General features: G+C 36.7%; 1 protein-coding gene across 10 annotated transcripts in view; it reads right to left on the reverse strand.

Moving 5' to 3' along the window:
* LOC111150882 (centrosomal protein 170) overlaps nt 1-13566 on the reverse strand; it is a 121501-nt gene that overhangs the window by 82802 nt on the left and 25133 nt on the right. For all 10 annotated transcript variants that reach the window (XM_022508561.1, XM_022508557.1, XM_022508556.1 and 7 more), the window contains exon 2: nt 6224-6369. In XM_022508561.1, the coding sequence (XP_022364269.1) occupies nt 6224-6328 (105 nt within the window). In that variant the 5' untranslated portion in view covers nt 6329-6369. The remainder of the gene's footprint in view (nt 1-6223; nt 6370-13566) is intronic.

Below are 13566 nucleotides of genomic sequence, written 5' to 3' on the forward strand. Positions count from 1 at the left end.
AATGACTACCTGCTACATATCACATATGCTTTGGGTATGAAATGGTATTTTTTAACATATGCTTTGGGTATGAAATGGTATTTTTTAACATTATTATTACCTCTTGTATTACTTCTTTTTCCTACTAAAACACAGACATACATGGACACATAGGCTAAAAAAAAAAAAAAAAACCTAAAGAGAAAAAAAAAAGACTGCCATTGTGTGTCATCACAGTTTTAAAATCTTTTTTAAAGACCCTGTGGCTGACTCTTTAAAAGCTCAACTGCATTTCTACAATCAGGGTAATTAATACAGAGTGACTTATCTTTGCTGTGTGTCTCCGAAAGACAGATGAAAATAAGTTACCTATAATATTCAAAACACATTCCATTATCCTCCTGGGGGCTGTTCTTACACCACTGTGAAAGTTAAAACATTAAAATTTTAAGTAAAATATAATTGTTACAGTCTGTCTTATGCACCAAGAGGGAAAAAAAAACACGTTTCAGTTAGTAGATGGTATTTCTTAAAACACAGCAAAATTCAATTATTGAGTGCAATTATTAGCAAACTTTTCAAAATGCAACTCCGTTTGTGTTTGGTAGTATCCCACAGACTGCAACAAAAGTTTGAACATGTTTACTAGCAGGAGAAGTAGGTGAGCAAACCAGTTTTAGGTCACATACGTGCAGTAGCAGCTTAGTGGTGGAAGAGAAAGATCGTGTGATTTTGAGCCAGTATTACCAAGACTCTGATACCAGCCGCCATGACTTAATGGTTATGTGATACTGGCCCTGTGACTAAGTCCTGAATCTTAATTTTACTGTCTGTAAAACAGGGATGACCTCTCAGGAGACTGTTGAGAGGAACAACTAAAATGATGTAAGTGAACACTGAGAAACAGAAAGTACTATTTAAGTGCAAGGTACTTTTAATAGTAATATTAATGTGAGTTACTCCAGACAAAATGTAATTCCCACCTAATAATTATACTTTATAGCTTTCATTCATGGCTAAGATTTATTTTGCATAGTATGCCTTTATGAAACACAGCACAGTCATCTTTGTACAGCAAGACAAACAGGCATAGCAAGTCTACACAATTTGCTGGAGGCTTCCAGGATAAGTACGAGAACTAATTCCAGAATCCTTTATTTAATCATCTACTCTTTAATATCCAGGCACATTTTCTTCACATTCTTTAGATGTGAAGATGATCACATTCTTTAGACTACCTTGTTTGGAATGAGATGAAATAACAAAAACCATAAAACTCAAAAACTTTATTTTCTGTCATGACATAACAAAGAATTTTTAAGTGTAATCAAACAGGCTGTATAACCTTATGGATCATTTATTTCCCTTTTGCTTTGGGTTTAAGCCATATGATCACCACAGATCAGCAAATCTATTTGTACCTGAAATCTTTACAGGTAAGAAACTACTTAAAATTATTCATAGGCAGAGATTTTGAAACCTAACAATGGTTTCCTGTACATTAAAAATAGAGGGTTTTAAGCCATAAATGTAGACTTAGATCAACCAAATTTTTAAAGATCTTCTTTTATTTACTCATTAAAAAGCAATCAAATATTAGCTACTGGCACTTCAAACAATTTTAATCATCACACTGACTGACCTAACAATGCAGAACCACTGATGCTGTGTAAAGCCTTTAAAAGGAAAACACAATTTCATCAACTCTAGAGCACTAATCTTTCAAAACAAATACATTTTGCATTTGTAAACACAAAACTCTTCACGCTTCCAACACTATAATCCATATATAAGCTTAGTTCATTTTTCAGAAATGATACCAAAAAAGTAAGTTTTAAAAATCCATTAATTCTACTACAATACTAAGAAGGATTAAATTAATATTAAACCACTTAAAAACTAAATACAATTTGCAAATATTTATTCTTACTTCGATATACAAGATGCCCTTCAGTGCTATGAGAGTACTACTAATTTGTAGCACTGATTCAGATTCCACATGACCAGCAGGCCAATCTATTCGTGGACCTCTCTCTCGGAGAATCCACTGTGTCTAGGACAGGGCTAAAAACAAAATGCTGATCAGATAAAGGGCAGAAGTATCTTTAAGGGTAGAGACTGAGGAACAGGTCAAAACTGCTTTTTTCCTTGCCTGATCACAGAGTTCCCTTATCTCCTTTACAATCCATTTAAAAATTAGGAAATAAAGCATAAATAAAAAGTTATACCTAGGATACCCATATCATAAACATTTATGAAATTAAAATAAAAATATTATTTTAACTTTTGACAGCACTTTAATATCGACAAATCAATTAAATTATTTCTGCTCATTAAAATAATACTAATTTTTGCTTTAAGTTTGTTATAAAGGCAATATGAATCAGCTGAATCAATTCAAAGGTAGTTTAAATTCTATTGCCATTGATTTCCTTTTTTTCATTGTGGTGATAAATATATCATATATGCATAACATAATATCTGCCATTTTAAACATTTGTAAGTATACAATTCAGGGCTATTAGTTAAGTTCACAATGTTGTACACCACCATCTATTTCTAAAAATTTTTTTTATTACCTCAAACAGATATTCTGTAACTCTTAGGCAGTAACTGCCCAAACCTCTTTTCCCCAGGCACCGGTTACTGCTAACCCTCTTTATGTGTATGAATTTAGCTATTCTAGCTGTTTTCAAAGAGATGAAATCATGTAGTATTTGTCCTTTGTGTCTGGTTTATTTCACATAGCATACTGTTTTCCAAGTTCATTTCTGCTGCAGCATGTATGAGAACTTCATTCCTTTATATAACTGCATAATAATCCATTACATGTACACACTGCATTTAGTTTATCCATTCACTTCTGACTGGAAGCTTGGGCTGTTTTCACCTTTTGGCTGTTGCAAATAACAAAGGCTATAATCCACACTGACACATAAGCATCTGTTTAAGACCCTGCGCACAATAACTGTGGGTCTAAAAGTGGAACTGCTGGTCATATGGTAATTCTATGTTCAGCTTTTTGAGGAACCACTAAAAGCTATTTTCTTCAGCAGTGACACCATTCTACAATCCCACCAGCAACATATAAGAATTTCAATTTCTCTACATGTTCACTGACATTTATTTTCCTGTTTTAAAAAAATTACAGCCATCTTAGTAGATGGGAAGTGCTATCTCGTTGTGGTTTTGACTGGCATTTCTTAACGACAAATGATGTCGAGCATCTTCTTTTCATGCTTACTGGGCATTTTTAGATCTTCTTTGGAGAAATGTCTAGTCAAGTCTCTAGCCCATTTTTTAAGTGGGCTGCTTATCTTTTTGTTGTTGAGTTGTAGGAATTCTTCATATACTCTGGATATTACACCTTTAAAAGATATATGTAATTTTGCAAATATTTTCTCCCACTCTTCACTCTCTTGGTAGTGTCCTTTGAGACACAAGTTTTTAATTTTAATGAAGTCTCATTTATCTACTTTTTCTTTTGTGGCCGGTGCTATTGGTGTCATATCTAAGAATCCATTGCCAAATCCAAGGTGATGATGACTCATCCCTATGTTTTCTTCTAAGAGTTTTATGGCTGTAGCTCTTAAATTTAGGTCATTGATCTATTCTGGTTAAATTTTATATTTGATGTGTGGCAGGGGTCCAACTTCACTCTTTTATAGTGGAAATCCCGCTGTCCTAAGCCTCATCTGCCGAAGAAATTACTCTTTCCTCCGCTGAATGAACTTAACACCCTTCTAAATCCTCAGCCTGTCTCTGTAATAGTTTGTGGGTGCCATAACAAAGTGTCACAGAGGCGGCTTAAAACAACGCAAGTTTACCTTCTTGTAGTCTAGACTCTAAAAATCCAAAATCAAGGTGTTGGTTGGGTCATATTTCCTCCAATGCTTCTAGGAGAGGATCTCTTCTTTCCTTGCCTTTTCTGGCTTCTGGTGGACTCAGGTGTTCTGGGTTTCTGGTAGCCTAACTGTAATCTCTGCTTCTGTCTTTACATAGCTGTTCTCCCTCTGTCTTTTCCTTTCCTTATGAGGACCTCAAGTCATATTAGTTTAGAGTCCATCTTAATGACTTTTTCTTAACTTGACTACATTCTCAAAGACTTTATTTCCAAATAAGGTCACATCCACAGGTATGGAAGATTAGGACTTCAATATATCTTTTTTGGGGGGAAACAATTCAAATCACAATAGCCACACATATAGAGGGGTTTATTTCCAGACTCTCTATTCTATTCCATATTCACTTGTCCATATGTCTACTTTTATGTAAGCCAGCATCACTAGCTTTGTAGTAAGTTTTGAAAGCTTTTTCAAGATTGTTTTACCATTTTTTAATTTTGCCAGACTGTGCCAAACTTAGCCAAACTCTTTAGAAACAAAACATCTTTTACTATGGATATTTCTGTATTCCTACACATTTCTTGGGACTTTCTTATGGGGTATAGTTAAGTTACTTGAAAAGAGTATGACCCTTTTGGGTCCAGCTTTTCAGATTTAGATGAGGGTAGAACTCAGTCTATGGTAAGTTATTCCCCACTATTGAGGGGGTAGACACCAATGCCTTGTGAATCATGACATTTACCAATCTGGCTATCAAGACAGGCACCATTCCTGACCATGTTATTGCCCAGCACTGTCAACTCTAATTCCTTTTAGTGCTTCTCCCCCACTTTATGGTTAGTTTCTCCATTATGTATGTAAAGATCAGTAGTACTCAGCGGCATACTGGAGAATTACTCTGTGAAGTTCCTTCTCTGTGTACCTCCTTCCTCTCTGGTACTGTGTCCTGTGAACTGGAACTCACTTTGGTCTGCCTAGACTCGCAGCTTCCTCCTTCTACCTGACAAACTATCAGACAACTTCCATTTGTCACACACGGTCCAGGAACAGACACTGTATCAGTCATGCCTCTTAAGAGACTGATCCTGCAAGACCCACAAAACCCATTCCCACAGTTGTTGGCTGGTTGATACAAATCCTACATAGAAAGCCCCTCTTCCACTCTCTGATAAATGAGCTCCCACTATCTGTGCCTAAGAGAGGGTCCAGTTCCAAGAAGCTGTTAGCCAAACCAAACCACTGCCTTTTTCTCAGTTGCCACTCTCAACACTCCCATCTTACTGAGAACCACAGATAATCTCTGTACTATTCCATTTCTCATACTGAATTTGTTGAACTAAGGTGTCATTGTATATGCAACATACTTATATACTATACCTACTACATTCATATTCTATACTCACACAGCTGTGGAGTGGCTTTACTTTCATTGCCCCAGAACTGTAAAATAAGTTATCTAATTTTATAGTAAACATGTATAACAGACAGATGCAAATTTGAGTTTTCTAGGGATAATGCAGGGTTTCTCAATCTCAGTACTATAGATATCTAGGGCCAGACACTTCCATGTTCTGTGTGTTTAGGGTGGGGGGAGAAATACACTGTACAGTGTAGTATGCTTAGCAGCACACTTGGCCTCTTGGCTTCTACCTACCAAATGTCCACAGTGACCACCTCCAACCTCCCACCGCTTCTAATAATCAGATTGCCAAATGCCCTTCAGGCAGGGGGAGACAGGACTTGCCCCAGTTAAGAACCACTGGGCTAACAGAATAAACATTTCTACTCTTAAGTATTTATCATTCTTAACAACAAAAAAAGGAGGAAGAGTAAGGGGACAAAAACTTTCTTCTAAACTGCAAGGGACCTGTTAAAATAACTAAATTCTCAAAAAACTGGAGATCCATTTTACTTCTAATTATCTTACACAAACACAGCTTAAAGTAACTCCTTTATACATAATGCAGTAAATACCATCAATATTTAATTATGCTTAAACTACTGAAAGGTATCATAATGAACATCTCGAAAAGAAGCAGAGAAACTAATTTTGGTATCACTGAAGCATCCATGATTAAAATTCAGTTGTACTTCATGCTATGCTAATTTTATGAATTATTTACAAGTCTTATTTTTAAAGCATATAATGTGAAACACCTTACTTAAAAATAAACTTCTCTACTCTGAACTCTCATTTTTCAAAATTTATTCCCCAAGACTTAGAACTTATTTTTAGATGATTCAAGAGGGAGAAAATTAATTAAACTGGTAACTACAGTTAAAAGACAGAGAGCTAGAAAGTTCAACTCTATGTAGTGTTGTTCTCCAAAGGAGCAGAAGAATATTTTCTACCAGTTCCAGGTTTTGAATAGAGACATCTAGAAGTTTTATGTAATTACCTGCAACATCAGCTCACAGTCATCTCTTCCAACGAAAATCATTTCTCGTGGCAGCCTGTGGCGAGTGCCTCCACTGCTCACCAAAAACCAGGATGTTAAGCTCATTTTCTGCTTAGCTTCTAAGTCTTTGGCAAAGCTACGTCATCCTACAGAGGTATTAAAGAAAAACATACATTCAGATATTTTTAGCTTTAGTATTTATCCTCAAACCCTTTAAAGTTGACCTAAGAATAGAACTGCATTCATCATCTACTCCTAGCTTGTAAACAGTCCAGAGGTCATCCGACATGAGAAATTTACCAAATTCTCATTAGTAAAGTAAATACACAGACTCCATTAAGAGTTCAATTAAAAAGGAAGACATCAGGCAATTAAGTAGTCAACTAATTCATATTTGTCATACTTCTAAAAGGCTTTGGACAGAGCTTATAAAGATCTATTAATTCTCAAGTAAGTGATCACATTATCATGTTAACCTGAGTAAATACTACCAATATTATACAAATAAATGTCTGACTTATAAATGATTTGTGAAAGACTAAGTTCAAATGAATATTTTTGATATCTGATTAAGAACAATAAAAACCAAAGATATTGCTTCTTTGTCAACCAAGTGCAGACCACTGAAAGAACTTTCAAAAACATGCAATTTCAATTTCTCTGTCCTCATATGTACTTCACTTTCTTAGAACATTTTTCTAGAGCAGCAATTCTTAGGCTTTTGTTCTTGGTACCCATTTCACTCTTTTATTTTAAAATTTTTTTTTAGTATCTCTCTCTTTCTCTCTCTCTACATATATATTAAAGATTTTATTTATCTATTTGACAGACAGAGAGAGAGAGACCATGCACTACAGCAGGGGTAGAGGGAGAGGGAGAAGCAGGCTCCCTGCTGAGCAGGGAGCAGGACATGTGACTTGATCCCAGGACCCTGGGCTCATGACCTAAGCCGAGGGCAGGTGCCTAACGGACTGAGCCACCAAGATACTCTATTTCTTTAAAATTTATTTACTTGGGTGCCTGGGTGGCTCAGGTACAGGAATTACGAGTAGATTTTGAGTCAGTGCCTTCTTTATCATTCTGGCCTGCCTTCCACAGTACCTTAGTCCATTCAGGCTGCTAAACCAATGTCGTAGACTTGGTGGCTAATGAACAACAGAGATTTATTTCTCACAATTCTGGAGGCTGGGAAGCCCAAAATCAAGGCACTGGCAGATTCAGTATCTGGGTTGGAGCCTTCTTCCCAACGGCTGTCTTTTCTCCATGTCTTCACGTGGCAGAAGGGATGAAGGGGCTCTTTGGGGCCTCTTCTATAAGGGCGCTAATCTGTTTGTTTGTTCAGTTACATTAGTCACCATACAGTACTCATTAGTAATTACATAAAATAATATGAAAATAGTGGCGATTCATGTATCTTGTTTTGACTGTCAATGACACCTAAAAGGTAACTACAGAGTAGGCATTTTCTGAAAAACAAAACTAAAAGTCGTAATCCTCAAGATGAGGGGTATTTATTTACTGGAGGGGTGCAATGGCCTTGAGTCCTCTTCTACCTTCTCAACTACAGGTGGGAATGAGATACACCAAAAAGCTGCTAAGTTTCAATTATTACAAAGGGCTCTCTCCTTATTTAAGATAGCTTCTCACTGGTCCTTCAATTCCAATTATCTCTTCCTACTTGCTGAGTAATCCTGATATTCACACATGACAAAACTGAAACCTGTCAAGCCTCTGCCTTCAGCTCAGGTCCCTGCTCAGTGGGGAGCCTGCTTCTCCCTCTCTCTCTGCCTGCCTCTCTGCCTACTTGTGATCTCTATCTGTCAAATAAATAAATAAAATCTTAAAAAAACAAAACAAAACAAAAACCCTGAAACCTGGTTGAAAGGTTGCTCAATGACCAAGACATAGGTTTCAGCTCAGTTCCTCTATGGGGAGGGGGAAAAGAAGCCCTTGGGTTCGACAACATGCCCAAGGTCTTGACAAGATGTGACAGCAGTTACATTTCCTTGTAGGGTTTCCGAATGAGCCAGGAAAACATGTGTTTTGGAGTAGACTTTCTGATTTAAAACCCTTGTCCCTCATGCTCTCTAAGTGACTCAAAATCCAAAAAGGATAAAAACAACAAATGTTTCTGGATTCCAGATATTTTACCTGTATCAAGAAAATGAAAAAAAAAAAAAAAAAACACAGAGGGAGGATATCTAAAGACAAAATGAGACACAGATATGACGTCTTTTAATACCTGGCATACAGGAGGCATCTAATTAATGTTCATTTCCTTTTCTCCCTTTCTTCCTAATCTTTTCTGCCAAATAATACCCTAAAGTCATAAACTGAGACTGGAACAGTACCAACCAATCAACATTACTGAATATCTTCTATGTCAATGTAGTAAAAGTATTCAAATAAAGGAATATTTAGGATAAAAATTATGACAATATAATGTAGCTTATGGGTTACTCATAAAATTAAAAGTGCTACAGTCTTTATTTCATATATATTTCAATTCAAGAAAAGTAAATTTAATAAATCAATGATTAAAATTCCTATAGAACTTTCTCAAAGCATGAAAGGCTTTCATTGGGATCTAAAGCCTGAATAATATACAGGATCACTGAGTTTTTTTTGAAGACTGGAGCCCTAGGCCTTCTTACATACTCAAATTCTACCACAAACTATAATCTTTGCCCTGTGACTCTGCAAGTCTTCCCATTAGAGGTAGGGTATCTCTCTCACTCCATAACTGTGGGCTCTGCCTCATGAGTTTTGGCCAAAAGGAGATGTTAGTAGATGTGATGCAAGTAGAGTCTAAAACGTGCTCGGGAAATTGGCTTGCCCTCCTGCACCTCTGCCATCACCAAAAAAAGAACATGCCCTGGTCAGTCTATTTGCTCAAGATGAATGAGAGACATATGGAACAGACATGGACCTAACATACAATTTGAAGTCAGAAGGTCAATATACCATCTAACCCCCAGGTGAATGACAGATATATGAGCAAAAAATAAAAATGATTGCTGTTTGAAGCCATTGAGACATGTGGGCTGATTTGCTTCACTACTGACTATAATGCACATTGAGTATAATTTACTAAAATACAGTATCTTTTCATAAATACATTCATAGTCCAATATACCCATTTGAGTATTTTTAGAATATACAAATGAAATTTTTGTTTTTATTGTGTCTTTTTCCAATTTTACTTTTTTCTTGATGGTTAACATTATTTGTATAATTAAACATAAGGGTGCTATATATTACAGACTTAAAAATTACAGGTAAAGCTCTCAGCTTTATCATAACAAAGAACCAACAATTGGAAAATCCAGCAATGGAAGAAAATTCAAGCCCCTTTTCTGGGAGTGGTGGGGGAGGTCAACATCCTTATTTACTATTTTCCTCTCTGGAACACTGAGTTTACCAGAGGAGACTCCTCCCATATCCCCCAATAATGGACATAAATGCATTGCTGATGTAGGAGCTAAACCAAGAAATGGTTTAGGGGGTTTCACTGTTCTGGTTGTAGTTTTTACATATTAATCTCCTTGGTTAAGCAGAGCACTTCTACCCTGGAGAGCAATTCAATTCCTAAGCTACTTAGGAGTATCACAAAAAAATCAAGGAACAGGAAGCTCCAGGAATCCATCCATCCACCTAAATAACTACTGAACTCCTAAGAACTATCTGAAGTTAACTATTTGGGGCTCTGGTGTCCAGTCAAAGAGGCTGTTAAACTTCAGTATTTTGCATGGTACCAGGTACCATCATCCTGATTTCCCATTCCAAAAGCTCCAAGAAGTAGCCTACAGCTAGCCTCTTGCATTTCTGGTGTGGCTCACTGGAGCCAGGATACATAATAAAGGCTCTGTCATCCAAATATTGGATTCTGTGCTCTGGCTGGTGATTGCTGTTTTTTAATTGCTGAGCTTTTGTGCTGGCCATCGGAGCTTCAAGTCCTATGAGCTGAAGCATCTTTTAAGGAATTTGGAGAGTCGGTGTGTGCTTGTTGCTTTGTTTTCTTCCTCTTTTAGGAGCCAGGTATTTAAGGAAATCCTTATCAGATCACTGGCTGACCACAGAGACGACAGAATAGAAATTTCAGTAACCACACACAACAAGGAATACACACCTTGCAAAAACAGTTTGGAAGAGTAACAAACAGTTGGCTTTAGGGCTCAATAAGAAATATTCAGCAATCCCTAAGGAGTGGGATAATTAAATTTCCATATATATCACAATATGACACTTTAAATACCTGGTTCAGTTCTCAAACTATGTATAGAGAGCAAGCAACAGAAAAACTTATTTGCAGGGGAAAAAATGGGCAGAAACCATCCCCGAGGAAGCCCAGACATTTTAATTATTAGTAAAAAATGTTAAATCAGGGGCGCCTGGGTGGCTCAGAGGGTTAAAGCCTCTGCCTTCGGCTCGGGTCGTGATCCCAGGGTCCTGGGATCGAGCCCCGCATTGGGCTCTCTCCTTGGTGGGGAGCCTGCTTCCTCCTCTCTCTCTCTCTGTCTGCCTCTCTGCCTACTTGTGATCTCTCTCTGTCGAATGAATAGATAAAATCTTAAAAAAAAAAAATGTTAAATCAACTGTGTTACATGACAAAGAACTAAAGGGAATCAGCAAAATGAGCTATGAGAAAGCCAAGAGCATAATAGGGAGACAGAAATTTTATAAAATGAGGGGCGCCTGGGTGGCTCATGGGTTAAGCCCCTGCCTTCAGCTCAGGTCATGATCCCAGGGTCCTGGGATCAAGCCCTGCATTAGGCTCTCTGCTCAGCAGGGAGCCTGATTCCCCCTCTCTCTCTGCCTACTTGTGATCTCTCTCTCTCTGTCAAATAAATAAAAAAATCTTTTTATAAAAGAAATTATATAAAATGAAAAAGTCACTACAGAAATTCAACAGCAGATTTCAGCAGAAAGAAAAAATGATCAACAAATCTGAAGATAAGACAACTGGAAGTATTCAGTGTGACAGAAAAAAAAAAAAGGAAGTAATAACATAAACAGAGCCCGAGGGATCTGTAGGATATCATCAAATGTAGCCACACATACATTATAAGAGTCTCAGAAGAAGAGACAGAGAAAGGGGAAGAAACAAAAAAATTTACCAAATTTGAGGAAAGATATAGATATTCACACTCAAGAATTTCAATATACTCCAAGCAGGAAAAACTCACACAGATCCACATTCAGCCATATTATACTCAAACTGTCAAAACTGAAAGAAAAAGACAATTTTGAAAACATCAAGAGAAGACTCTTGTCATGGACAAGGAGTCCCTAATAAGAGTAACAGCTGATTTCTCCTCATAAACCATGGAAGTCAGAAAGCAGTGGGATGGCTTAATTATAAAGTCTGGGGATAAAAACTGTCAACCAAGAAATTTGTATCTAATAAGATTACCTTTTAAGAATGAATCACAATTAAGACATTTCCATTAAACAAAAGCTGATGGAGTTCATTACTAGTAGACTGGCCTACCAGAAATGCAAAAGAGAAACTTTCAGGCTGAAATGAAAAGATACTAGACAGTAAATAGAAACCATGAGAAAAATTAAAGCTAACACAGGGAAAATAAGTATATAGGTAAATATAAATCTAGGATGATTTACCTTTTTTTTTTTTTTAAAGATTTTATTTATTTGAGAGAGAGAAAGAGAGCACAAGCAGAGGGATCAGCAGGGGGAAAGGGAGAAGAGGATCCCTGCTCAGCAGCATGTGGGCCTTGATTCCAGAACCCTGGGATCATGACCTGAACCGAAGGCAGACATTTAACCAACTGAGTCACCCAGATGCCCCACATTTTAATAATTTTAAAATTTTATTTATTTACTGAGAGAGAGAAAGAGAGAGCGCACGCGCATAAGCAGGGGGAACAGCAGAGGGAGAGGGAGTAGCAGGCTCCCTGCTGAGAAAGGAGTCCAATGTGGGGCTTGATCCCAGGACTCTGGGATCATGACCTGAGCTGAAGGCAGATGCTTAGCCAACAGAGCCACCTAGGCATCCCATGATTGTACTTTCAATATGATTTGTAACTTTTCTCTTTTTCCATATGATTTAATGGGCAAATACATAAAACAATAATTATAAAGCTATGTCATTAGGAATACAATATATAAAAATGTAATCTGTGACAAATATAAAAGGAGAGGAATGGAGATGTACAGAAGGAGATTGTATACTCTTGATATTAAGTTGGAATTATTGAAATTAGGTTATTGGACGTTTAAGATGTTATTTGTAATTCTCAGGGTAACCACCAAGAAAATAACTAAATAAACATGTAGAAAAAGAAAGAAGTGAATCAAAATGGCACATTAGCCAAAACTCAACTAAATATGAAAAACATGGAGTAGTGAAGAATTTGAGGAACAAAAAATCATATAGAATGCAAAAAAATAAATAAGTGACAGAAGTTAATTCTTCAGAAAACACATTAAATGTAAACGTATTAAACTCTCCTATGAAACGGCAGAGAAAGATCAGATAAAATAACAGGATCTCTTGGGGAGCCTGGGATGTGCAGTCGGTTGAGTGCATGACTTTTGGTTTTAGTTCAGGTCATGATCTCAGGTTCTTGAGACTGAGCTCCCACTGGGGCTCTGTGATCAGCAGGGAGTCTACTTGAGATTATCTCTCCTTCTCCCTTGCCCCTCCCCCCGCTCACCTCACACAAACATACTTTAAAATAAATAAACAAATCTTAAAGGAAAAAAAAAATCAGGATCTGTCTACATACTGTTTACAAGAGGTTCTGTACAGAGAAGGACACAAAGAAAAAAGGTTGAAAAAAGACATTCCACACAAATAGTAATCCCCCAAAAGTGGCAGTGGCTATATTAGTGTCAGAAAAAAAATAAAATTTAAATCAAGGGAAGATTATAAGGGACAAAAGAGGACATTATATATTGATTAAAGCTTCAATAGAGCAAGGCATAAAAAATGTAAAAGTATATGTACCTACCAACAGAGCCCAAAAGATATAAAACAAAAATGAATGGAATTTAAAAAAATAGTTTAGCAATAGTATGAAACTTCAATACCATACTTTCAACAACATGAAACAAGAACTAGACAGAATATCAATAAATAAATAGAGGACTTGACAACACTATAACCAATATACTGAACAGACATACATAAAATGCTCAATTCAACTACAGTAGAATGACATTCTTTTTCAAGTGCACAAAGCACATTCTCAAGAGTAGCACATTATGTTAGGCCTGAAACAAAACAATAAATCGTAAAAGAGCAAAAAGTGCAAAACACTTTTCCAATCAGCATGGAAGGAAATTAGAAATCACTAACAGAACGAAAATAGGAATATTCT

This window comes from Enhydra lutris, unplaced genomic scaffold, assembly GCF_002288905.1.
Source record: "Enhydra lutris kenyoni isolate GAN:26980312 unplaced genomic scaffold, ASM228890v2 scaffoldscaffold24, whole genome shotgun sequence".
Lineage (NCBI taxonomy): Eukaryota > Metazoa > Chordata > Mammalia > Carnivora > Mustelidae > Enhydra > Enhydra lutris.